This window comes from Lineus longissimus, chromosome 9 (assembly GCF_910592395.1).
Source record: "Lineus longissimus chromosome 9, tnLinLong1.2, whole genome shotgun sequence".
Taxonomy (NCBI): domain Eukaryota; kingdom Metazoa; phylum Nemertea; class Pilidiophora; order Heteronemertea; family Lineidae; genus Lineus; species Lineus longissimus.
Genome location: NC_088316.1, coordinates 17,190,578 through 17,213,857, shown reverse-complemented (window position 1 = coordinate 17,213,857; position 23,280 = coordinate 17,190,578). Strand labels below are relative to the sequence as shown.

General features: G+C 39.9%; 1 protein-coding gene across 1 annotated transcript; it reads left to right on the top strand.

Annotated features, from left to right (window-relative positions):
• The first annotated feature begins 620 nt into the window (after nt 1-620).
• LOC135494090 (phospholipid-transporting ATPase VD-like) lies at nt 621-23,062 on the top strand. Its single transcript, XM_064781840.1, has 26 exons — nt 621-2,997; nt 3,512-3,716; nt 4,092-4,174; nt 4,618-4,724; nt 5,227-5,358; nt 5,572-5,702; nt 6,180-6,435; nt 6,792-6,850; nt 7,169-7,381; nt 7,790-8,090; nt 8,321-8,482; nt 9,196-9,287; nt 10,695-10,821; nt 11,156-11,580; nt 11,698-11,752; nt 12,089-12,291; nt 12,603-12,803; nt 13,060-13,245; nt 13,588-13,778; nt 14,330-14,371; nt 16,005-16,477; nt 20,124-20,320; nt 20,553-20,729; nt 21,162-21,329; nt 21,611-21,772; nt 22,181-23,062. The coding sequence occupies exons 1-25, from the start codon at nt 2,567-2,569 to the stop codon at nt 21,743-21,745; spliced, it is 4,752 nt and encodes a 1,583-aa protein (XP_064637910.1). The 5' UTR covers nt 621-2,566; the 3' UTR covers nt 21,746-21,772; nt 22,181-23,062.
• The last annotated feature ends 218 nt before the right edge of the window (nt 23,063-23,280 follow it).

The following is a 23,280-nucleotide window of genomic DNA, read 5'->3' as shown; positions in this document are numbered from 1 at the left end:
TGAGTCCCCCACCAAACGCATCACCTGTTGAATAAGTTATGGAAAGTCACTTGTGGTTGCGCATTCAATATAAGAGGCATGATATATTCCCTCATTTGAACATAGTGATTAATAAAACCTCTTGCTTATACATATGCAATATACTATAATATATTCCTCTTTGTCTGCACATGGGGTTGGTGCAGTTAAGGCAACAGCCATTGAACAGTATTATGAGGCCGATAACAACTAGGCCCAGAAATCATGTTGATACCTCTCGGGGGAGTTTGTATATCAGTAGCATGAAGAGTGTCGTCTTGTACAATGTCTTGTCAACTACTGCAGATGGAGTATGTGGTTATGTTTAATAAAATTACAAGTTTTCTTGGACGATTTAGGAGTCAGCTTGATTGTTCACCTTACTCGGATTTAACTTTTCATGGAGCAAGTGAAGGAATTGATCCTATATGGATTGATAATTGGTTGATGAAAGTTACAATTGTCAATTTGGAAGTGAAATCTCAATTACCGGTACTTGGGAGTTGTGAAAAAAATAATAATAGGCCTATAGTTGTTGTGGTTAGATATTTGCTGAATGTCATTTTCTATTGATATCCTTGTCGAGTAGGTGATTTTGATTGATTGATATTGATGTAATTTTGTATTGATTTTGCCTCTGAGGTCACAGATGATTTCATTCTTAAAAACTGTGAGATGGGGCGGATTCCTGGTATTCCTGTTTCTAGGTATTGAATCGCTGCAGGATCCAACTGTGCATTGATTTATTTTTGTTTGGTATCGTCTCGGTATATCGGATAGTCTCTCTTGATCCATCGGTACTGTTTCATTGATCTGGAATTTCAAGATCGTCAACTTTTTGTGCCAAGAAGTGAGAGTAAATGTCAAGATAGTATCCATTGTGCAATCATCATGGGATGTGTCGTTCATTAGATTAATCACATTCGGGTCAAGCATTTCAAACCATGCAAATATCAGTCCATGTGTGTCAAAACTACACTAAAATATTGACTTTTTGAAATAAACCATTTCTAGTTGGAACCAATTTAATATGCAACATTTTAGTGGTGAAAACTTTGAATAATTGATAATTTGCTGTTTCAGACGTCATAGTGTAGTGTTTCCATGCGTTCACCACAAGCAGTGCTGGCGATATGGAAGTAGTCCATTGGATAAATAAGCCCCACACTGAGATTCAGTGGTTAGAACCGGCCCCACTGGCATTTATGTAATGGCAAAACTCAATACTGGCTGATACATTTGACTTCTTAGAGGACCACATGCAAGGGAATTATTTTAAAGGGCATTAATACCAAACTGGAATAAGGACCGACAGCATTATTTAGGATATTTTTACCAGGCTGGACTCTGGACGAACAGAGCTATTAAGAATATTTATTACCAAGCTGGACTACATTGTAAAGACCAACGGATGTAAAATGGTATTTGATTATGCAAGCTGGAATAAGGACTAACAGAGTCATTTAAGGGATTATTGCTAACCATCCACCTTCCACTCTACAGTCAGTACTGTCTCAAGTATCAAGTTTTATTGAATTCAGTTCCTCTCAATTATAATGATATTTGACGACATAAGCCCAGTGTCACCCACAAAACCTCTTTTGAGACATAGAAAGTGGTGGAGAAAGGCCACAGGGCACTGAACTTAAGCGGTTAATCTGCACCCAATACTGCACCCAAGTAGTTATAATATTCCTCGGCTTTCCAATACCCCGTGCAGGCATGGGCTTATGATATTTTCATGGCAGAATAATTTCTCATAAAACATACACAACACTTTATAGAAACATATTTAGGCTGATGTTCTTGTCCTATGCGGACAATACAGTTTTCAAATTCATGTCTCAGTGTAAAATTCAGTGCATGAAGGATTGTGAGTAGATGGATGGTTCAATGGATGGAGTGCCAGTTTAGACCTCATGACGCACTTGACATTTACCTTGGAAAGTCTGTGGTGTTTCCTTTGACTTCAACCTCGGGAAATCCCACCTCAAACCGAGGAATGCCCTCACGAAATGTGGTGCTGATTCTCCATGCCAACCTTAAAATATGTGCAAACAGGTGGGATTGCTTGATTTGTGGAGATCTCTGATTGATTCATGTGTGAATTGGTCGGATTGCTTTCATTTAGAATAGCGTACAGTCTGCAATTACTTAAGTTGAGGATAATTCTGATTGCTTGAGTCGAGGATAGTTCTAGCTGCTTGAATTGAGGATACTACTGATTGCTTGAATTGAGGATAGTTATGTTTGCTCTCTCTTTATGATCAGATTTTGAGTTCGACCAATGTGGTCAGCCCCTTATACTCAATTATGAATGGGCTAAAATTACTATCTGGAAAAGTGGACTTTTAGGTTCGTAAATCTTTCAAATGAGGGATAAGCTCTATCGATATATCATTTATTATGTAGGTGCTAAGAACAACCATGATCCCACAGAATTATGTGGTGCTGTGAAACGAATAACTTTTCTTTGATACATTCATAAGAGGATGCCATCTCTGGATTTGAACTCTCTAGTTCTGTGAAGGAGAGAACTGAGCTGAAAATGGGGTTCATCGCACGCCTAAAGGAAATATTCAAATGGTGCCATTGTTGCAAATGCTGCAACCGACAGACAGGTCCGGGTATATACTGTCGGACTGTCGTTCCTAATCACATGGTTGAAGGTGACACAGAAACAAAATCTCATCCTAATCACAAATATTCAACAAACCGGATAAAGACTACAAAATATACCATTCTGTCATTTATTCCGTTAAATCTCTTAGAACAGTTGCAGCGTATTGCCAATATTTATTTCATCTTTATTGCGGTAATAAACTTCCTGCCGCTCATCAATGCTTTTGCGAAAGAAGTTGCAGTCATCCCTGTCTTATTTGTCCTGGGCATAACAGCGGGAAAAGATATATTTGAGGATCATCGGAGATATAAAGCAGACAAAAAAGTGAATAATTCGTTGAGTAGAAAATACAGTAGGTGAGTATGTCTGTGACCCTTCTAAGAGGTTACTAAATTGTAGAGGTCATTTAGGGTCATTTGATGACTTTCAAACATCAAATAACCTTCATTTTGTTCTTAAAGGCCAATAGCTTCAAATTCACAGATGTATTTCAGAAATCAAGTTCTCACAACTTGGCCATCGTCAGCCTCCAAGCTGGTCAGATTAATTGTGCTTGATTGCATATGGTACTGTTAAGAAAAAAACTCCCTTTTTGAACATACTTTGCCAGAGCCTATTCGATACAATTTCAATAAGGGTTAGATATCCTGGCAATAGGTACTGAATATCAGTACTAGTGACCCAGTTTTAAAGTGGTTTAAACGGAATTAAATGGGCCAGCATTGTTTCATTGTTGTCAGGTATGGTAAACAATGCTTTTTTCAGCACAGGTAAACAAAGGTCAACAATTTTCAGGTTTATAGTAATATAACAGGTGTATCAAAAAAAGCTGACGAAAATCTTACCCTTTTTCCACCTTTCTCGTTGCAGGCCAACGGACAAGTATGAAACGTGTAAATGGCAAGACATCTGTGCAGGCGACATTGTGCATTTATCGTGTGATGAGGTCATCCCGGCCGATATTCTTCTCCTTCACTCCAGCGACGAAAACGGGCTGTGCTTCATTGAGACGTCAAATCTCGATGGTGAGAGTAATCTCAAGCAGAGACAGGTTGTGCGAGGATTTCATGAGCAGGTATGTTGGTTTAGATCCCTCCCATCGCTAATTTGTCTTTGTGTCTTTGAGCAAGGCGTGCAACCCCAAAATACTTCATCCTAATGGAATGAGAATTAAAACCAAGGATAATTGCACCTGGTGTCTTTGCTTTGGCAAGCAAAACACCACATCAAGTAAGAAACATGAGTAGTTTGCATGGACTCTACCTCTGGACAAGGATTTTGGCAATTGATGCCTAACTACAGTGGCATATGTGGAACACTCATCTCCCTTTGGAGGAGGTATACTCCCTAGAGAAAAACACCCAATAGTGCAGAGCAACCGCTGAAGAAAAAGAAGTGCTTGAAAAAGTAAGACGGGAAATGTCCTAACCGTGTTATGTTTCGCTTTCAGAGTAGTTTTCATCCTATGGACTTCAAGTGTGACGTAGAATGTGATATTCCAAATACAGAACTTTATAGATTCAACGGTTCATTGTAAGTAACGTTGGGTGTTCCATCATTTGTTCCCTGTTCTAAGAACAAAATCTATCAATTTTAGTATCATCCATGATAACGTTCTTATTTAGGGTGGCCTTAAAAGTACGGTCAAATTTACACCGTCCAGTACTGCAGGTCAATGGAGGCTCTTTTCTAGAGGAAATATGAGACTTAGATATCTTAATTTGGTCCAGTACAATGTAGCTTTAGCTCAACATAGTCAGGAGTAATTTGAGCCAAAAGATAAACTAAATTGAAACAACAGTGAAATTACCCCATATTTTGTTTCACATGATTCCAACGTTTGTGATGGACCTTTTTTCTGCTGGTTCAAAATGGCTTGACTGCAATTACTATCATACCATCAAATTATTTCTTTTTGCCACATTTCTCGGTCAGTATGTTCAATGTGTTCAATTTCCTCTGTTTTTACATTCTAGAATACACCCTGATGGGTCCAAAACAGGCATCAGTAAAGATAACGTCTTACTGAGAGGCTGTACACTCCGGAATACTGATTATGTGGAGGGCATTGTAGTCTATGCAGGTGAGAAATGTTTAGAAAATTTCCAAAATTTCACATTTAAAATGACCTTTTCATGATATATTGGGGTCAGCTAATGTCCTCCAGTCATTATACATCAGTGTTCTTCTATATGTAAGTAAGCAAAAGATTTATCATACCAAATTTTGCATAAATGCTATTGAAATCTTTCTTTCATGTTTGTTTAAAATCTCTGTACAGGACAATTTCGGCACATCACCATAGGCCTGTTGACTTTTCAGTCATCCAGACAATTTCTGAAAGCAGACCTATCATGTGATTGACCCTAATGTTGATGGCTCATCAAAATATAGGTTTAGATACAATTGACAAACATAATGAAACACAGTTTTTGCTTGTAATTTAGGGCAAATCACTTAACCTTTGTCTACTCTTCATACAGTACTTAGACAAAAAAGTCTAACCGTAGTGTTTTTTGCAATTTTGAATGCATCAGGGTCAACACTTGACATCTAAATGTTAAAAACCCTGTTTCCTCTCTCAGGTCATGAAACTAAAGCCCTTCTAAACAATGGAGGTCCACGACACAAACGCAGCAAACTTGAAAGACAGATCAACAAAGATGTCATCTGGTGTGTTGTGCTCCTTGCCATCATGTGCTTTGCCGGTGGAATTGGTAAGTGAGAACTTCCAGAGACAAAAAAGATATCACGCCCCCCCCCTCCCCTGCTGGCTCCAGACTCATATGGGTATCAAAGTTTTGGGCTAGATGCTGTTTAGTAAATGCGTTCAACCTTGTTTAGTAGCTGTAAAGGAGGAACACTGTCTCGCCAATTGACAATTTATTCAAGAACTTTAACCTTCCAACATATCAATATTTATCTTTCAGGCCACGGGCTGTGGTTTGGCAGCTACTCCAACCCACAAGATGTCAGTTTTCTCTCCTTGTACACCGAAGACCAGTTGAATGCTGGCTATCAGGGGTTCCTCGTCTTTTGGACACATCTCATCGTCTTACAAGTAAGATCTCTTATTTTGCCTGGTTAATACGGGTCCCCCACCTAATGATACATATTGGGCAACCAGTAGTGGCGTGCACTGATGTACCAGTTGAAGGAAAAGGTTTTGACTTCACAGACATGGTAAAATGAGTCTTGATGATCCTAACTTACGAGTTCATGACAGAGGCACTCTTCTTTTGAATTCAGACTGTAGGGAGCATTAGATCCTCAGGCTATGTGCTGCAACAAAACCGGCTGCTTGTGCCAGGTCTTTGTTGGTTCCTCGCAGCTTTTGCGATAGTTGCAGCCAAAATATCTTTAAGATATTCGATCAGAAGTGCTTCTGTAGATGTGATGGCAGGACTGTGGTCATGACTGTGAACCATCCTCTGTGGTGACCGTGGTTCTAACTGTGTGAACCATCCTTGGTGGTGATTCAAACTCAAAACATTGATTCTGAAATGAAACTTTAACTTTTTTATCTTTTTCCTCCCAGGTCATGATTCCTCTTCCAATGTATGTCACAATAGAAATAGTCAAACTTGGTCAAACATTTCTCATCAACCAAGATATTGAGCTCTTTCACGAACCGACCAACAAACGTGTTGAATGTCGTGCTCTCAACATCACCGAAGATCTTGGCCAAATCCAGTACATATTTTCTGACAAAACCGGGACACTGACAGAGAATCGAATGGTGTTTCGATGCTGCAGTATAGGTGGGAAAGATTATTCTCACTTTACTGCAAATGGTGAGTGTTTTATACTTTTCTTCTCACATCCTGAAGAAATGTCGAGAAGTAGCGGCCCTGAGGTACATGTAGGAGGTGTGGCCATCTAGAACCTGATCCAAAGGCAGTAACCATTGCTGTCAGATACAAATGTCCATCAAAGATTGAAAATGCTGAGGAAAAAAGAATCAAAAGATCAAAGTGCACCACCTGGGTCACATGGCAGTGATGTGATTTTGACATCCAAAACTATGCACTCACGGCCTATCAGTTTGATCAATACGACCACAAGCTACCCTCACTGATTTACTGATATATAGGCTGATTGTTGTGTTAAGCGATGATGTTTACATTTGATAGAAAATGTGTCTTTTCAGATGAGCTGCTTGAAGAACAATGCATAAATGACTTGGGGAGCCGGATGCAAAATCTAGATGTAAATATCAAGTGATGGATTGATTTGATTGTAGATCCTTAAGACGCTACTTATGATTCTCACTCGGATGGGGCCTTTGCCATTCTCCAAGAAAATGATTGAAAGTGTTTCTCTGCACACACAGATGCACCATTTGGTCATGGGTTGTTGTGAACAGCCATTGAACAGTGAATCAACCCGTCAACCATCTCTCAGAGACAGTCAATTGTACTGCCCTATTACTCTGCTACGCGCGCGCCTCTTCCCAAATACAAACTTGAGGGAAAGGGGCCTCACATCCTCTCATGATGTCATCACTTTGAATTCTTATATTTTCAGCCTGAAGGCAAAGATAAGGCTGAGGAGGAGCACGTTGAAGATGAAGATGAGTTCATCATAGATGGGGAACTCCAGCAAGAAGTGACCAACATGAGCATCTGCACCATCGACAGCACGACGCGCAACTTAGATACAAGCAGAATCCAAGATTTCTTCCTATCAATGGCCGTCTGTAATACAGTGGTTGTGTCATCGCAGCCCCACAGAGACAAGGTAGTTATCTCGGCATAAGAGCGACACTGGGTTTGAGGTGGAGGGGTGCTGGGATGTGTTTTCGCAGCATCATAGAGACAAGGTAGTTATCTGGGAAGAAGGCCTACACTGGAGTGGGGTTGGACAGGTGCTGATTATGACTTCACCACTGATGAATGGAGCTTATGCTCAGTCTTGGCGGTTGAAGTTGGTGACATGGGCCCAAAATGAGACATCCTTGATATAACTTATAAGGGCTGCCTCTAGCGTTGACTATGTGTCTGCGTGATAAGGTGATGAGCAGATCACCAGTGGTGGCAGTCGTGTCACCGTGTGAATATGCCAAACACAACAAGATGTGTTGGCAGTCATGCTCTGCTCAATTTTCAGCATTTTCAAAAATACAAAAATTGAACTGTTACATTTCAGTCTGCTGCTGCAAAGTCAAATGGACGAAACAGGAATGAAATAATACCAAATGGTAATATACAAGAAGACAAAAAGGATATCGATGAAAAAGGTGATCACATATCATCTGAGATGGATGAGGCTGGTTTTATAGGCTACGGCCCTAATAGTGTATCCGAAGATGAGGATGATGATATGGAAGAGATCCATATATGTTATGAGGCAGAGAGTCCAGATGAGCTAGCATTAGTGAAAGCGGCATATCGATACGGATGTCGGTTAATACGGCGGACACAAGATACGGTGCAAATATGGCTGCCAGGTGAGTACATGCTATTTTGGGTGCATCTAAAATGATGTCACCCACGGCCAGTTCATTCATTCTATTTGAAATGATGCTAACATTTCCGAAATAATCCAGAGATATTAAATTGTCCCTTTACTTTGTCAATCCCCAAATACCGCTAGGCATGATCATAGGCCTCAGCCCTCAGGTACCGTGACCAGGAAAAAATAAGTTCAGGGACATTTATTTGGTTCTTCCTGTTTCAGCTGAAGGATACGTGACGTTCCGAGTCCTCCACATCCTAACGTTTGACACAACCAGGAAGCGCATGTCTGTGATAATACAATACCCAAACACAAACCAAATTGTCTTACTATGCAAAGGTGCTGACAGTTCTATTCTGAATAATCTGGAAAGTAGAGAGGACGGTAAGTGGCAGGGTCAGATTTTATGGGGGTTTTTGAGACAGTGGCTGCATGCTATAGCATTATTGAATCTTTTGTTGAATTGAGGAAGATTGGGGGGGGGGGGGGGGGGGAAATGTGTAAACTTATATATCCACCTCCACTCTGGCTGGGACCAGGTCAGAACTCTCCAGTTTCGCCTATCTTTGTCTACTTGTTCTAGGTGTAAACTACCAGACCAGGAAACAAAGAAATTATTATCAATGGCCTGTTATTGCCATGTATGCACTTATGAATTGAATGTACTTCTGTTCTGTTGATTAGCTATGCATTTTTAAACAGTGAATGCATACCCGTGGTAATGTGTCAAAGGCGATCGATGCAAGTATCGATGTGTTTGTTTCATTCCAACCTTGATCTGTGGCAGACCCCAGTAGGACACTACATGAAATATCAGGCTTGTGACCTAAATAGGCATGTCATTCTACTTTGAGCCTAAAAAGAAAATATAAAAACCAATTTGATATGGGGTATTACCTCCATCTAGATTAAATGTGCCAATTGGCTTTGCCTTGATGTCATGGCACTGACATGATATAAATCTCCCATGTTCGTGTATTTTTGCCCTGCTTATCGATTTTTCCACCCATTGATGGATTATGTAGGAGGCTTTTAAAAGTTGTACTGGCGACGTAGACATATATTGGTCCATTTAGAGGATCCTCTCTTTTTTGCAGATTTCGAGTGGGAACAAATGGTCCAGTCAACAAAAGACCATATTAACCACTATGCCAAAAATGGACTTAGAACATTATGTATGGCCAAAAAGGTAAATATTGTATAACACATTATACATCATACGTTCATCAATGGAGAGCAGTTTAGGTGGAACATTTTTTTAGGAAACCATATGCAATTGATTTTTGTGCATCCTTGAGCAAGTCAGTTGACTCTCCTTACTTCTTTGTGCCTATTCAAGATTTGTTTTGATGATGACACCTCGACAGCGATAGTTATCATATATGGCCCAGCTTACCAGTAACTTTCCAGGGGAATCATTACCCAATATTGAATGTGTCCGATTGCTCTGAGCAAATCTGGTCATTTACTCAACTGAATATTCTAATTCTGGTGTGTACCTCATTTTTACCCCCAGGGGGAAAAAATCAATGACTAGCATTGACCATGCCTGTGTTATAACCTGTAGCTAATGACCGTGTTACATAAAATAAATAAAAAAATAAAAGGTATTGAAATGTGTACGAAAAGAGTGGCTGTTTCTACCTGCACATACTGGGAGGTAGTGATAATACTGAACACAGAATGTTAATGCATTTTTAATGTAACATGTGATGCACTCATGATTCTGCCTCTTGACTTGGAAGACTAGCTGTTTTTGTTGCTGCGCACATTTTGACAAGTGAAAAAAAAACCATAGCCTTTGGAAGGGGAATTAGGATGGTGGCGAATGAAGAAAACATTGTTTTTTGTTGACCACAAGGCCACATCAGAAAATATATTGTTGATCGTCCCCATCCGCCCCTACACCATCCACAAACAATTGTTTTTTGGATTTTTTTCTTCTTGAAAAGTTTTTTGAAACTGTCTTTTCGTTGATATTTAACATTCAAATTTGGTACAGTTCTCCACCATTGCGCTGTACATTGGCTAAACTTACCTGGTGCTCAACGATTATTGGTATTTTTAAAGTTCAATCAAGTTGGCCTGCAAACATTTGTAGAACAGTGCTGCTCTCTGTGGATTAACTGACAAACTATCCGCATGGGTGTCATGTTGTCCCAGTGTAAATACAATTGTGTCCTTTATGCATACGCCTTGGGGATTTTTTGTATTGACACAAGTTTGTGTGCAGTTGGTACTTGTTGTTTTGGTATTTACGTGGCAGTCATTGATACCCCTTTAGCAATAAGCCAAATTTATTCATGATGGGCTGCAATTCCAACCAAAAAATGCCAATTTCCATTGCTCTTTTTAAAGCAGAAAGAAAGAGGCAAAATATACACAAGTACCATCAAATGTTTGTGCACACTTTTGGATGCATACCACCTGTATCGACCTCTACCGAGGAACTCAGTAATTGTTATTTGTACCGGGCCTGCATTGATCAGGACTCTCCTCCTGTGATATATATGTCAATCCCCCTGCAAACTTCTTGGCTCTAGGATAATCAAAAGCAAATATTTTCCAACTAATTTTGTCTACTATTTGATTTCAGAACTTATCACGGGCCGAATATGAGAAGTGGTATAATTTGATGCATGAAGCTGAGTGTGCAATAGAAAACAAAGACGACCTGATGACTAAAGCTTATAATGAAATAGAAAATGATCTCACACTAATTGGTAGGTATTAATATACTCTAATTACACCGATCTAAAACATTTTCTGAATGTTCATTTCAAAATGAGCATGTGGTTATACCTTGTATAAACGAGGCCTTCCATGTGGAGCTCAATAAGCATTCGAGGCAAAATGACAAGGAGATACGTAACAATTCCCCATCTGCATCTTCAATCTACTTTTTTAGGGCAGGCCTAAAATTACATCATTCAGACCAAAAGTAACATCCATTTTCATGCTCAACATTCTTGCAATCCAGCATTCCACAATCTTTTTGTCATTCACTCCACAATGTTGTCTGCGGTGACTATATATAATCCCAATTTATTATTCCAGGTGCCACAGGAATTGAAGACAACCTTCAAGAAGGTGTCCCAGAGACTATTGACGCACTTCGTAAGGCAGGGATAAACGTATGGGTCTTGACTGGGGATAAGCAAGAAACTGCCCTGAATATTGCATATTCCTGCAAACTAATGGCTGCTCATCAATCCGTCATAATTCTGAATGCAACGGGAAAAGAACAGACAGAAAAACTGATCCGGGATAACTTGCGGATTGTCACACGCACACATCAGCCAGGACCGAACATTGAAATCAGACAAAGGCATCGGCGGCCTGCGATTAAGCGAGACTATGCACTTGTTATTGATGGCGTCACTTTATCGTTTGCCTTGGAGAAGTCTATAGAGAAGGAGTTTCTTAGTCTGGCGGAGCAGTGCACATCTGTGTTATGTTGCCGGGCAACACCTCTTCAAAAGGTAATGATCATTTTGACATAACCTCTGTCTTCTGAGAGGAGAGGAATCCACTTTGACCACTCCGACACTGATTTGCCAATGTTCTGTGTTTGCAAATATTTTCTTTTGTTATTTTAGGCTTCTGTGGTAGAACTGGTGAAGGTGAATTTGCACATGACCACACTAGCAATCGGTAAGATATTTATCATTTGTTTCCCATCAATAGAAAACAAGCTTCATTTACACTACATGCTGTATGCTGTATGCCAAGTTCACTCTAAAGACTTTCTGAAGGAATCAAGGGCCAAGATGTAAAAAGTTTTCTATCATGGGTGTTGGCATGTTCCCTTCACCCTACAAAGCTTGTAAGCACAAATGTATGCTCAATCAAAGTGGCCCACCTGCAATGTTGCATAATGATATCATGCATGTGCCAAATTGTCATCAACCATGCAGGCAGCCGAGAATTTCCGCAACTGAAATTCTATACTGTTCATCCTTTTACAAATGTTGTTCCTTCAATTTTCAGGTGATGGTGCGAATGATGTAAACATGATACAAAAAGCTGATATTGGAGTCGGTATCTCAGGTCAAGAGGGTATGCAAGCCGTCATGGCATCCGACTTTGCCATTGCCCGATTTCACCACCTGGAACGTCTGTTGTTGGTCCATGGGCATTGGTGTTATGATCGACTTGCCAGGATGTGTCTGTATATGTTTTATAAGAGTTCTGTAAGTAAGACGGTGGTAGGAGATATGGTCTTATTGTAGTTCGGCTTGAGCAAGGTGATACCATTTGATCTTTAGATGAGCCATGCGCCCTGCTGAATATACAGGCCACGAACCATGGGTAAATATCATTGGATTGAGTGCTTTACTGTAAAATAGGTCAGGAGCTGTCGAGAGTGGCCTTTACCACTTCTGTTTTGAATTACAACCTAGGTGCTGTTACTCTGAAATGACAGTGGCATTGACTGGTGTCATTAAACCAGTCAGAATTGTTTCATCTTTCGCTGTTTAATTCAATTCCTGTTCTTTTCCAGGCATTTGTGTTTGTTCTATTCTGGTATAATCTGTACTGTGGATTCTCGTCCTCGCTGGCGGTGGATCAGTTCTACACGATCTTTCACAATCTCGTATTCACCAGCTTACCTCCGGTCATCTTTGGTCTCTTCGAAAAGGACTGCGACGACAAGGTTCTCCTGGCAAAGCCTCATTTGTATAGGGCTGGACAGAACTGTAAGGTAAGAACAGTGTTCAGCTCATACCATGCAATTTGCTGGCAAAATCTAAGTGATTCCTTGAGACATCATTGTCATCATGAACCGATGAAAATCGGTGGTACATCTTGGATTTACCAAGGTTCCCCCACCTTGTTTGTAATCGCATTAAGGTGAATTCTGTGACCAGGCTTCACTTTGGTTCTTTCACTAACTGGCCATCCTCGAGAATGTGACACAATATCTGAAACGTCTCTCATGTTCTTTACTTCTATTGCAGAGTTATCTTCCATGGTCCTTCTGGGTGAACATTATCGATGCACTTTGGCAGAGCTTGACCATGTTTTATGTCTGCTACTTGATGTATTCTAACACAAGCGTCGGAATGGCAGAGTTTGGCACCACCATGATCACAGGATGTTTCTTCTTGAACATTGCGGTACTGGGAATAGAGTCAAAGTCAGTGGTAAGTATTTCACAAAGGGGAAAAAGATATGGTTACGAATTAGGGACTCATTTATATTTATTCAAAAAACTATGAGGAGCATGTCTATTAACATTCTGTCTTTTTGAATCTGACATGATTATACCAGTGTCATGGTAGAATTGAAAGCAATCACCAATTTATGGTTGTAATTGGTGAAGAAGTCCATTCAGGAGGTTTCATTGCTTTGATCTTTTCTTTCATTGTCCACCAAATGAGTTCTTGTGTCAACTTAGCCAAGCTTTCTCTCGTAAGTTGATATAGACATGCTCAAAATGTGTTTCATGTTTGTTGACTCCAGTGACAGTGCCCTCTTTTCTTTAGATATGGATTAACTGGTTCGTGTGGATCGCGAGTGCCACAGTAATGTGGGGATTCATGGCGATATTCTGTATGTTTGCCCTCGGATCTATCGACATGCCCCTGAATATATACGGTGTCTTCTTCGTGTGTTGGACAACACCACTGTACTGGCTTGGGCTAATGCTGATATCAATAATTGGCATATTACCAAGGTTTGTATGAATAACATTGACTTGTTGATAACTATCAGCCATATTGTCCTGTGTTCTTTGTAGAAGTGTGCAATTTCGTTTGACTTTGCTTGTAATGTAGTTACCCAAATTAACAGTAGTCTATATTTGCAATATGTTTCAAACTTCTCAGATTCAACAACCTGCTTTTGTTGCTTTGATTTTTTATTTTGTTTCCTTCTGTAGTTGCAGTAGTTTTGTTTTCAATTGCACCATAAGAATCAATGGAACCATCCAATTTAGTCAAGACGTTCTGTCTGCGGTCAGGTTTTATTTTGGAGTTCGTCTCCCAGCCTAGTTTCCATTTCCTGGCTGACAAGCTCTGTAAACTACCCCGTTTGATACAGAGTTTTCTCTCCTAGGCTGGCACCTACCAGGGCTGAAGAGGTTGTCTCTGCCAGATTGGGTTTCGTAAATCAATAGAACTCTGTACTGAGTGAACTTAGTAACTTCTACACCAAATTGGCTGTTCCGTTGATTGTTTCTAGATGGAGTACGCTTGAGTTAAATGTCTAACATTTCTAATACCCTAGGTTTCTCATCAAGATTTCTATGGAGATGTATTACCCCTCACAGTCAAGTATCGAACGACGCTGCTTCCTTGAGAGATTATAGAACTCTTGAGGTGTTTAGATTTAGATGCTTACTCCTGGCTATGCTTGCATATGGATGGGTTGCAGTTGAACACGAGGGTTTCCGAGTGACGTGTAATTTTTTATGTAAATTATCATAAAGTGTGTCTGTATCCATGGGAAACTGCATGAGGTATCATTTCCTCTTTACAAAAACAAAAAGTGACAGTTCTATTGGAAACCCTGGTGATTGGTGTATGCTTTCATGGCCTGTTCCTCATAAACAATCCTCTCAACGCATTTGACGCTTTATCCTGTTTGTTAGACTGCAGCTCTTGTCTTTGACAGAAATATTGCGACGTGATATGAGGTGTTCTCTGATGAATGGGACAAGGGCTTACATGTCCTTGTGATTATAACCACAGTATCACATGCAATATGGTGTGGCCATTTTCTCCAGCTACGAATAACGCCCAGATAGCAACAATGTTTGGTGGGAACTATAGGCACTTCTTTCAGAAATGGAAAATTATACCGACTTGTTGGCCACTTGAGAAAAATGTGTGAGCTGGTCTTTTGCCCATAAGAAGAAACTTGGTCTGTGACCCACCAGGAGTGTCCCATCATTCATTGCTGGCTGCCAAGCATTATTGCTGCCAAAGAAAGGCTGACAGTGTAACATTGACCAGATTGGCACAGGTTGTGTCTGAATTCATGAAGTTGAGATTTGTTTGTACCTTGATAGTGGTGGGGGCAAAGAATATTACAAAGAGATCGGCAACACCAGCTCGAAGAAGAAGTAGATATCGGCAAAACCCAAGTTGGCATGTCTTGTGCACATCGAGGCTCTGCCTCATTGTTGTTGTTGTGATAACGTCACAGTCGTATTGCTTGTCCCTTTGTACAGATGTCCTTGGTGGAGGGGTTATTCATCATATACAGTCCTTCATGGTTCTTTAAAAAAATCCATTTCATTTCCATATCATGGCCTTAAACGTTACATTGCCACAGGGACTGTTATTTTCATATTTGTGCTCACTAATTGCACTGTAAAAAAAAGCAAAATGGACATAGTATAATCTCTCTCATGATAGGTACTGGAACTGAATCGAATGTGGAAATACTAATCTTTGTAAACACTCGTGTCTTTCTGCATGATCATAGCCACGGGAGTACAGTCAGTTTGGGATGCATGATGGCATAACTCTGGATATCACTGCAACCACATGATAACATGACTCCAGTTACTTTTCTTCTGCATGTCCCATTCATTCTAAGAAAGTGTGCGTTATAACAAAAACCCATTCGGTTTTCGTTATGGTCATTTCAACCAGAAGTTTCATTTTGTACATATTGCCTAATTCTCTTTACATCTCCACTCAATGATATACCTTTTATGCAACATTTGTTCGTGTCACACTTCTAAGTCCAAATGGTTGACAATCTTCTTTTCGCCTTTTGATAGGGAATCAGTTGATGTAATAGATTCAGATATAAATCAATGGAGCCTCAACGTTCTCGAACTTGGAAGTGTTGGAAAGTTCCGTCAAACTACTTGTTCACATATCCATGTTTTTTCTCTCCAATAGGTGCCTTAATTTGTCTTGTTTTAAAGTTTCCTTCTTATATCTTTCAGGTTGGCTGTTCGATCTGCCAAAAGTACAATCAGTCCTTCTGACATCAACGCTTCCCGGCAGCAAGAACAAGTGGAGAACTTCGGAAGTTTCTACAGTCGCTCTGCGAGTGCAGCATCGCTCAGGCGACTGACTGGTGGCAGTATGGCCAGCTTGGCCAGCCAAGGTGGCTACATGTCTGATTATGGCCACAGCAGGGCTAGCCTTCGTAGCAAACGTAGGAAAAGTAGTGCTCATCGGTTACCTATGACAACCCATGTTACTACGCATAGTGTCAGCCGTAGCATGCCCTATTTGAATGCAGATTCGAGGCCCACGTCGCCGAGGTCAAGACCACCATCGGGTAAAAATACTGGCATCGCCAGTGCAAGTTCTCATTCCACGCCAAGTCGGCGCCACAGGCGGCAGAAGAGTCAACCCTTGACGTCTGTTGAAATGCATCATATGGTGTCAATGAAACACTCTGTTGATATTTGAGTGTTGTGTTTATCTTAGGGAACAAATTAAGCTTTTCTTGCCAGCTGCGAGTGTGGAGTACCTCATGTTACTTGGGCCATTTTGGCCACCCCCCCCCCCCCCCACCTCCCCCCTGAGCTTCCTGGTGATATTTATTTTAGAAATGCATAGTCGATGTGCGATGTGTTAAAATGTGACTGTGATATGTGAGGCTACACTCTTGATTCTTTGATTCATGGGCCCCATGGGTGCCACTCTAAGGCTTACTGGAAAAAACCTGTGATAACCTGCAGGGCCCAGTTGCTCAGTCTGCAATAGAAACAAATGCAAGCGTCACTTCAACTGAGAGTCATCTTCTTCAGTCATTTCATACCCAAAAGTAGTGTTAGGACCATGTAACTTCTAACATTGACTGAGCAACATAATGGGCCCAGATTTATTTGCATTTTGACTGTGATTTTCTTTTCATATACTGTTAGTATTTGCACCCTCACTGGATGGTACTTGGATTGTACCTGTAACAGTGTATCAAAAGCATTAATCAAAAGACATTAAGGTTACTCTGTCTTGTCAAAACTCTGGTATTAAGATTCAGTGAAGTTACTGTAAACTCAGTGAGGAGCTGTCACACTTCCTCTGTAGCAGCACCTGTGCTGTAAAGGAATATATCCTTAAAATATCAGCTAGAAATCTGTGATGTCTCCTGATGGATTTTACAGTTAAGTAATTTAACATCGCCCACTTTTAAGGGCAAATTACCATGGCATTGCAGCAGCAAGTCATCTTGTCAAAGTCATGCATGCAAAAGTAGCACAAGAATTCAATGATACACCCTGTTGGTGAACCATCTTGCTCTTAGTTTATCAAAACCATGCCGAATCCATGCACACCTTATATGTTTGTTCAACTGCAATGAAAGGAACAATGCCCACCGATGATAGGATGCATCTTGCCTGATAGCGATAGCTAAACAGCCAAGCATACCCTGAAATATTTTTGACACAATGGGATTTGACCCAGCTCTTACACCCTAACCTTTAGATTGCTTTCTGTGTAGGTAGTACTGTTCGATGTATTGTCACTCTTCGACTGCTGAGAAGTGTTGGCATGTCTCCTCTCTCATCATGCAGGCCTTTAAATCAGTAGTAGTATATTATTAACACAAGGTAACTTAACTTCTGGTAAGAGATCATCTATAGACATCAATGTGTTTCACAATCCTGAGAATGTTAGAATTTAGTTTGCCCCCTTCCCCCTCCCCGAGTCCAAAGGCAGCTTAGTTTACAGGAACTCTAATTGATCAATGTTTTACCTGAAAAACATCCTAACATTAACAAGCCATTTGCCCCCTTCTCCTTCCTAACAAATTGTTGAGATTTTGAAACACATTGATGTTTACAGACAATCCCGTGCATATTCAATCTCAAATGCTAAGCGCAATTGTGGGACCATACTGTCAGTGTTCAGGGAAGTGTCTGCATGGCTTATCAGAACTCAGAATTGATGATTTCCCGATGCAGAAACTTTGGATTCTGAATTGTCTGTGAAGCCAGGCGTAGAATATATATATAATATGAGATTACATCTGTGTGTGCTTCATTGTGAAGATTTTCAGAAATATTTGTTGAGTGTAAAAAAACTGTATGTGAATAAATTGTTTAGGTATTTATGACATTTCACACAAATCCATTATGTCAGGTTTGATAACTGATTTCAGTTCAATTTGCCTTAACATGCACACATGCATAATTGTACAGTTTACTTCAGAATGCACATGTGTTTTTATGCTAAAATCAGCCTACACTTTACAACCATGAAGTATTTTTCCAAATTTATTGATATACAATGTTTCGTGTCCATATTTTTATCGGATATCCGTCCATATTGGTGTTTCTGCCTCATACCATGTGATCACAATCTGAGGACTGTTTCTTCTTCCACCAGATTTGTCACTTTCCAGATCCATTATTTATTGGCAGAAGTCTTTTCTCGGGGTGGATATTGGCAACATTAGAGTGGTTCAAATTGATCAGAAAACAAGGTAACATTTTGACGACATATACCGCATTGCCTGTTGTGAGAAATGCAATATGTTTTTGTCTGGTATCGATCTCTAAAAAATAATACAAAATGATGATGACTATCATGATCTGGAAAAAGGCAATTTTGATGTCCCACTTATGAAACATATAGATTAATGCTGAAATGTTACAGGTTCGGTAAACCGCATCATTTTCGCAACCGCTTCACAAATAATCTTGATTCCCAGAGCCCAACTCAATTGTATACCGGTAACATTTATGTTTGAAAATGTTGATTATGTTGTTTTGTAATGAAGAATTCTTTTACAATACAGCAAGTTTCCACCTTCTCTGTCGTGACAGTTTACTTTATAAAAAGTAGAAGTATATTAGCTATCTGTAATAACTGTAAACCGCCAAAATTTTGCACCTCTGTAATTTTGTGAATTTTAAAAATTCTTTGGGAAAAATAAAATTTTCACAATTTTGGCAAATTACCGGTACAAAACATTTTCTGTAGGTATCACCAATTAAAAAATAGTTTCACAAATTGAGCTTATTCTCAAAATCCACAAAATACTAACACTTTTGCGGTTTACAGTTCATATTCCTTCTGTCATAACGTTCTAATAAAAACATTGACACTTCCTTCACCGTCTTCAAGTCGATGTAGATTGTGTAAAAAGCTGTAAAGAATGAAGTAAATAAAAGCATTGTCTATTTATTTTAGAAAACTATTCCCCGAGTCAAAATTTCTGATAGATGATTGTTAATTGGCATCATGGACTGGTGGTGTTTGGAATAGCAGGCATGTCTACATGTAATTCTATTCTATACAATTGGACACTGTCGTCATCATGCCCGTGACCATGCCCAGGGCCTTCATCCAAAGGCCAGCCTATCGCAAGCTTGTCATGTTTCTCAATTGATGGTGTCTTTGGTTGACCTGGCATAGACACCAGATACATGTACAGTGTACAAGGAACCTCTGTTTCCTCAAGAACAAATCAATGAAGGGCTAGGTGTGTTGCTCAAGGACATCGAGAAAAAACGAGTGATCCAGTCGTTCTTGCAACCTCCCGATTTCAACTCGTTGCTCTAACCGCAAAGCCACTGGTCTCTTTCTGCAAAGGGATAGACTATATATATTATATAAAATCTCGAACCCATGATACCTATTCGCCACATACTTCACGACATCATGATGGACTGTAGGTCTTCGAGTGATCATGCAAGGACACCCTAAAGGTCTCTGTGCAGGAGAGAAAACTCAAACACGAAGACGGTTTGCCCACCCCTAGGGCCCTAGGCCTGAGAGAGCCCGGTCGCACAGCCGCCTGAGCCGGTCTGCTAGGCTTGATCTATTAAAGGCCAAAAAGACTTGGGCCTCTATCCTTCCTATACACAGGCCCGTTGCGGACTGGAAAACAGAAATGTCCTCGTTTTTTCACTTTCGCTCCGATGTCTTTGAAGAGGGTGATAAGTTCATGTACTACAGGGCTGACACAATTAGCCAAAAGTGTCCCGAGACAGTGTCCTTAAGATTTTCGGTTAGGTGATCGTATTACCGTCAGATGGCGTTTGCTTTTTGCTTATCAATAGTACGGAAAGTCAGGTCACGGAAGTTTATCAGGTGGTGATCAGCTGCTTGTAGTGGAGTGAACATCAAAATGGCTTCTTGGACGACTCTCATTTTGTGGTGTATCTTCGCATTCCAGCTATCTTATGCATTCGAGTTTGACATAGCTGACGAGGAGAAAGATCTTCACACCATTCTTCACATTCTTTCCAAACCAAGAATCCCAGAGCGATATCAAACACTGAAGTTCGTCCCACACAAGGTGAATTTTCTTTTCGTACTATTTTTGCGTTTTGGATGGCAACATAGTATTCGCTTAGTGTTGTGTGATTGCCTTTTTATGTTGTCTTACCGGACCCGGTAGCGCAATATATACGTAAGGGACCTACAATTTGTTTACTTGAAACACAGATGCCAATAATCAAGGTGGGTAATCAAGTCAGTTTGTTACATCCCTTTCTGAATTCTTCTGACATGCGATTTATATTTTCCAGTTTGCCAAAGCCTCTGAACCAGGAGTCGTTGCGCTGTCCTGGAGAAACTGTGGTGCGGCCACCGACCCCCTTCAGCTGAAGAACCTGACCATCAGTCCAGACCCAGTCAAGTTGCCTGGCAAGATCACCGTATCTGCTGGCCTGACATTGAAATCAGATGCAAAGTCACCTATCAAGGTAAATGATTTTGAAATGGAAGTAAAATTGTTGGAGTTTGAAATATTGAATTCTTGAGTTGAGTGCTGAGTGTCAACAAGGACATTATAAGCACTCCCCTCCAGTATGTCGTAAACAATATTGGTATGACTATAATGTTAGGAGGAAATCAGAGACACCGGAGGAGACTGCTAAGCTGTTGGTTAGGGTCCAAACCTATGACCTTGGTCAGAGGTGACAGGCCATAGATCAGTTTTCCACCGCCAATTTCACAGCAAAAAAATATGGAAGTCACCCAGCTCGCACACATGTCATCAAGACCGTCACTTCAGAATATGTTTGCAAAATTTTCTTCTTGACATAGACACTGCATGGCACCAAATGCTTAATATTCTTATGCAGTTTTCCTCTCAGGTTCCTCTTCTTTATATTGAACTTTCCTCTCTTACGCAGGTTTCCCTTACCCTGAAGAAGAAGGTGTTTGGAGTTTGGATTGAGATTCCCTGTATTGATAATGTTGGCTCATGTGTTTATGAAGACGTCTGTGATATGCTTCCAAAAACTCCATGCCCAGATCCACTGGTAAAATATGGGATTCCATGCCACTGTCCCTTTAAAAGTGTAAGTGAAAAATAGTTGGAAAATTTTGCATCTGTTGTGTCACAAGATCTTATTCAATAATCTTAACGCTTAGGTAGGGCAAAGTAGGACAAACAGCATTGGGCCTTACATGAACTTCACCAGCGACCTCAGTTTGTTGACCATAGATTGAATAGGCTTTAAATGGCTGGTGTAATAGGTTCTTTGGTATTCTTATAACATTTTTCAAACGTGTGGTCATGTTCTGTCATCCTGTTGAACTTATAAGTTGAAAATGTAACATTGCTTCTTTCCGTTTTTAGGGTAGCTACTATCTTCCAAGTTATACATTCGATGTTTCTGGGAACATCCCAAAATTCCTAGAAAGTGGTGACTACCAGGTTCAAGCTAACCTCGGTGGGATTGGATGTATCTATGCTACGGTCTCTCTTGCTTAAGTCGAAAAAATTATAAAAAGGACATAGGTTAGTAGCAGAAATTCAGTGTTTCCAATCATTTTGAAAATATGTTCGCCGCTCTTGATACCTCTGGGACAATAAAATTATTATTTGAAAGAACTGCTGCTTGTAAGCTATGTATATATATTTGTTTATTGAATACGTGTCACCTCTACAATGTGAGCCAGCCTCAGCGAAGCTTACCACTGTATATTTTGCAAGTTCTTTGTCAGTCAGTTCACAACATTCAGAAGGTAATCTAGTCAGTATATGATAACAAACTTACTTAGTTGATAAGATGAAAAGCCTGAATGATATCTTTAAAAGCGCTAAAATGATGTAAAATCCCTGTCCTTTTTGTCATGTAAACACTAAGAGGTTATTTCATTTGTATTTGTAAACATTTTTCATGTAATTGCCCCTTTTCTGTTTCAGGAATGATGAAATTCAAGCTCACGTCTCAGGATAGGCTTTTTATGAAATTTAAGTCACATTTTGAAAGACAATCCTTTCTTGTAAGGTTTTTAGTGAGACACCCTTGTGTCAGATAATAGTACTGTTGACTCCTAGTCTTGCATTGCACAGTCAATATTTTACATATATACATGTATTTGTACTTTATTGGTCTTTCACTATTTTGTGGCTTCTTGCTGATTTTCACAGATTTTACAGCAGCCCTTGTAAAAGTTTTCAAATTCAGTTTACTCTAGGACCAATGAGCACGAAGTCTACTTTTGGTTAGTTTTAAAACCCAATGGGACCAAGTTTTATTGTAACGTTATGTTAGAGAATATTTACATATGTCCCTGAGGTGGATCTGTTGTAACACGTCATCTCATGCAAGTTATTCCTAATTAACTGCCTAGTTCTTAAATTCTATATCTGATCAAATACTTAGGGGAGATTGCAAGAATGCAGGACTAGGCCTATCAAGGCAAGACCTACTTAACTTACCATTTGTCTTTACTTTAGGTGTTACCTATCCTTCTCACACCCGACGAATTGCTTAGCTTATGACCTGGACCTATGCTTGGATAAAATGCATTATTGAATTTGCCATGTTTTAACCTCTTGTATAGTGAGTGACACAGTGATATTTTGGACAATAAAATCATTCCTCTGGACGATCATTTTAGTTATGTAGATTTAAATTCTATTTCTTTATCTTTAGATAGCATTTCATGTAATTTATACTAATTCAGGTTATCTATGTGTATTTTAAGGGTAAAAAGCAATAATTTTCTTATTGTCTTTGCAAGATTACTGTCTTCCTGTCGTATAATTTTGAATGAAATAATATAGATTATCATACATGAAGCAATTTGACTTGTTTTGTTCTGAAGACGAACTATCAGCCTGGCTGATTCCCTATAGCGATTTCATTCCTTCCGACGCGGCTGATAAGCTGACATCCGATGACGGAACCCTAGCGGCAAATCGAAGAACTTGCCTCCTTCGCCGAAGACAGCCAAAGGCCCTCCACGGCTCATTGGTAATTAGTCGGGGTAACAACGAAACAGGAAATGAAAACAGCA